Source organism: Sesamum indicum, linkage group LG4 (genome assembly GCF_000512975.1).
Source record: "Sesamum indicum cultivar Zhongzhi No. 13 linkage group LG4, S_indicum_v1.0, whole genome shotgun sequence".
NCBI classification, from domain to species: Eukaryota; Viridiplantae; Streptophyta; class Magnoliopsida; order Lamiales; family Pedaliaceae; genus Sesamum; species Sesamum indicum.
This window is the reverse complement of record NC_026148.1, coordinates 8,743,027-8,745,454: the sequence shown is the minus strand read 5'-3', so window position 1 is coordinate 8,745,454 and position 2,428 is coordinate 8,743,027. Positions and strand designations below refer to the sequence as shown.

At 45.5% G+C, this 2,428-nt stretch overlaps 1 protein-coding gene across 1 annotated transcript; it reads left to right on the top strand.

Annotated features, from left to right (window-relative positions):
* LOC105160347 lies at window positions 246-686 on the top strand. Its single transcript, XM_011077678.1, has one exon. The coding sequence runs from the start codon at window positions 246-248 to the stop codon at window positions 684-686; it is 441 nt and encodes a 146-aa protein (XP_011075980.1).

Below are 2,428 nucleotides of genomic sequence, written 5' to 3'. Positions count from 1 at the left end.
AACGCAGGTGCCACATATCAACGTTTAGTGAACCGAATGTTCGAGGACCAGATTGGAAAAACTATGGAAGTTTACGTTGACGATATGCTGGTGAAAAGTTCAAGGTCGCAGGATCACGTAGCTTACCTTGAACAAACGTTTGCGACCCTTAGGAAGTACAGAATGAAGCTGAACCCGATGAAATGCACCTTTGGTGTAGCTGGGGGAAAATTTTTGGGTTATCTGGTCAGCGACGAGGAATCGAGATGAATCCAGAAAAGATAGAAGCCATACTGAAGCTGAAGTCACCAACCAACATCAAAGAGGTCCAAAAACTAACCGAGATAGGCGAGGAATCACACCGAGTTGCTATGTATGATCCTGCAACTAATCGTGAAGAGCGCTGCTTGGACTTGGAAATAATCGAAGAGAAAAGAGAGATCGCGTATGCCAAGATACTACACCATAAAAACTTAATGATGAGGAGTTACAACAAAAATCTGAGGCCCAGACAATTTCAAATTGGAGACCTCGTGCTGAAGAAGGTGGAAGTATCAAAGCACGTGGGAAAACTTGACCTCGGATGGGAAGGACCCTATAAAGTTACGGAGATCAAGCGAAGAGGCACTTATCGACTGCAAGATCTGGAAGGTCGAGACTTACCACGACCATGGAATGTCCAAAACTTGAAGAAATTTTATGCATAGTTATGAACCTGTGGAAGGTCATGTGATAGAGATCGTTTTGTACCTGAAAATAGTTGAGCTCGAGGTTGATGAGAGCTCATGTATATTGTATCTGAAAAAGATCATTGGCGTATAATATCACCATGTTCCTTTCTTGCTACCTATCTCTTTTCAATTTAGCATCTTGCTTATATTTAATTGTAGAATCTGAAAAAGATCATTCGATTTGAAAAAGCGTAGAATCTGAAAAAGATCACAAGATCTGAAAAAGATCATTCGATCTGAGAAAGATCGTAATCCGCAAAGATCCTAAGATCCGATCATTCGATCTAGAGAGGATCGCAAAAATAGTAAGCTTCGCAATTTTTAAGTTCATGTGGTCATGTGTATTTTAACATGTTCATAACTTTATGGATATTTCATTGTCATCTAAACGCAAATATACAAGGGCAACCATTCACGCAATCTTTGAGTAATCAAAAAAGTTGTTATACACTAGATTGTCAAAAGTTGAGTAAACACAACAAAAATTCCAAGTCATCAGTATATAGTCAAAACAATTGTTTCACTGACTTTGTGCCTATACAAAAAATCCCTAAGTATTTGCAGAGATGCAGGTCATGGGGTCATAAGGTCAAGCTCATTCATCCAAGGCTTCCACCTCGTCCATCAAGCTCGCGAACTCGGTACCTTCGATCTGAGGAGATGGCTCTTCAGGATAGGGCTGGAAGTTCTCATCCACAAAAGGGTTAAGCTTGTTCTGATCAAACCCTTCAGCAAATGCATTCAGATTGATAACTTGAGCCTTGCATTTGTTGAAACCCTGCGTCATGTAGATGCTCGCTTTGATCTCAACTGCTGTATCGAAAACTGGGGTCTTCAAGAAATCCCGAGCTCCATCCAACCTAGCACTGCGAACTCTATCAACAAACTCGGTAGAGTTCAAGAAATCTTCACGACCTTCAATGCGACCTTGGACAAGACCAGCCTCTTGCCCAGCAGAAAAGCCCGACATTTGACCTTCCTCACGGGCTCTGGCAACCTTGGCACCATGGGCTTCAGCGACCTCTTTCATCTGAGCGACCTCCGCCTCAAGACGAGCCTTTGCCTCCTCAAGGCGCTGACGTTCCTCCACCCATTCTTTCTCTTTCGCCCGGCAATCATTCCGAATCTCTCGGTACTTCTCCTGGGCCTCCAAGCGGCGTTTGCGTTGAACAGTGCATTTTAGAGATAATGATCGCATGAAAGCACTAGCCTGCAATGACGATGCATGATGTTAGAGGAAATCAGAGTGGATGCGGAGATAAAAACAGTTACCTGTGCCAAGGCATGGGCACCATGCTGCTCCAACCGAGGATATGGATAAGACAGAAGTGCGGCTTGGTCACGGGGCAGACTGGTGTGCCTGTAGATCTCGTAAGACTCCTGTCCTGCTTCACTGTTCAAAATGGTGCTATGGTCTGAGACCTTCCAGTGAGGTGCCAGCCGAGCCCCAGTCAATTCAGCAGACTTTTGAGAATCAGTGCGGTGAGCAGCAAAAGCGGATACCTCCCACTCTTCGACCTCCCTCAAGGACTTCAAGTTTTCATCTTCTGCAGCTCGAGCGGCTGCGAACTCCTCCTCAGATCGCCTGTGAATGTGTGGTCCCCCAGGCTTGGATTTAGGGGGCGACCTATGCTTGCGCTTCCGGGGGCGACTAGGACCTGCAGCTCCACCCTCGACCAACGAGCCAACCATCTCGAGGCTGGGAGAAGCACCTCGAG

Bases quoted from the DNA above. Each gene is read 5' to 3' on its own strand.
- LOC105160347 (XM_011077678.1), top strand. From the start codon at position 246: ATGAATCCAGAAAAGATAGAAGCCATACTGAAGCTGAAGTCACCAACC.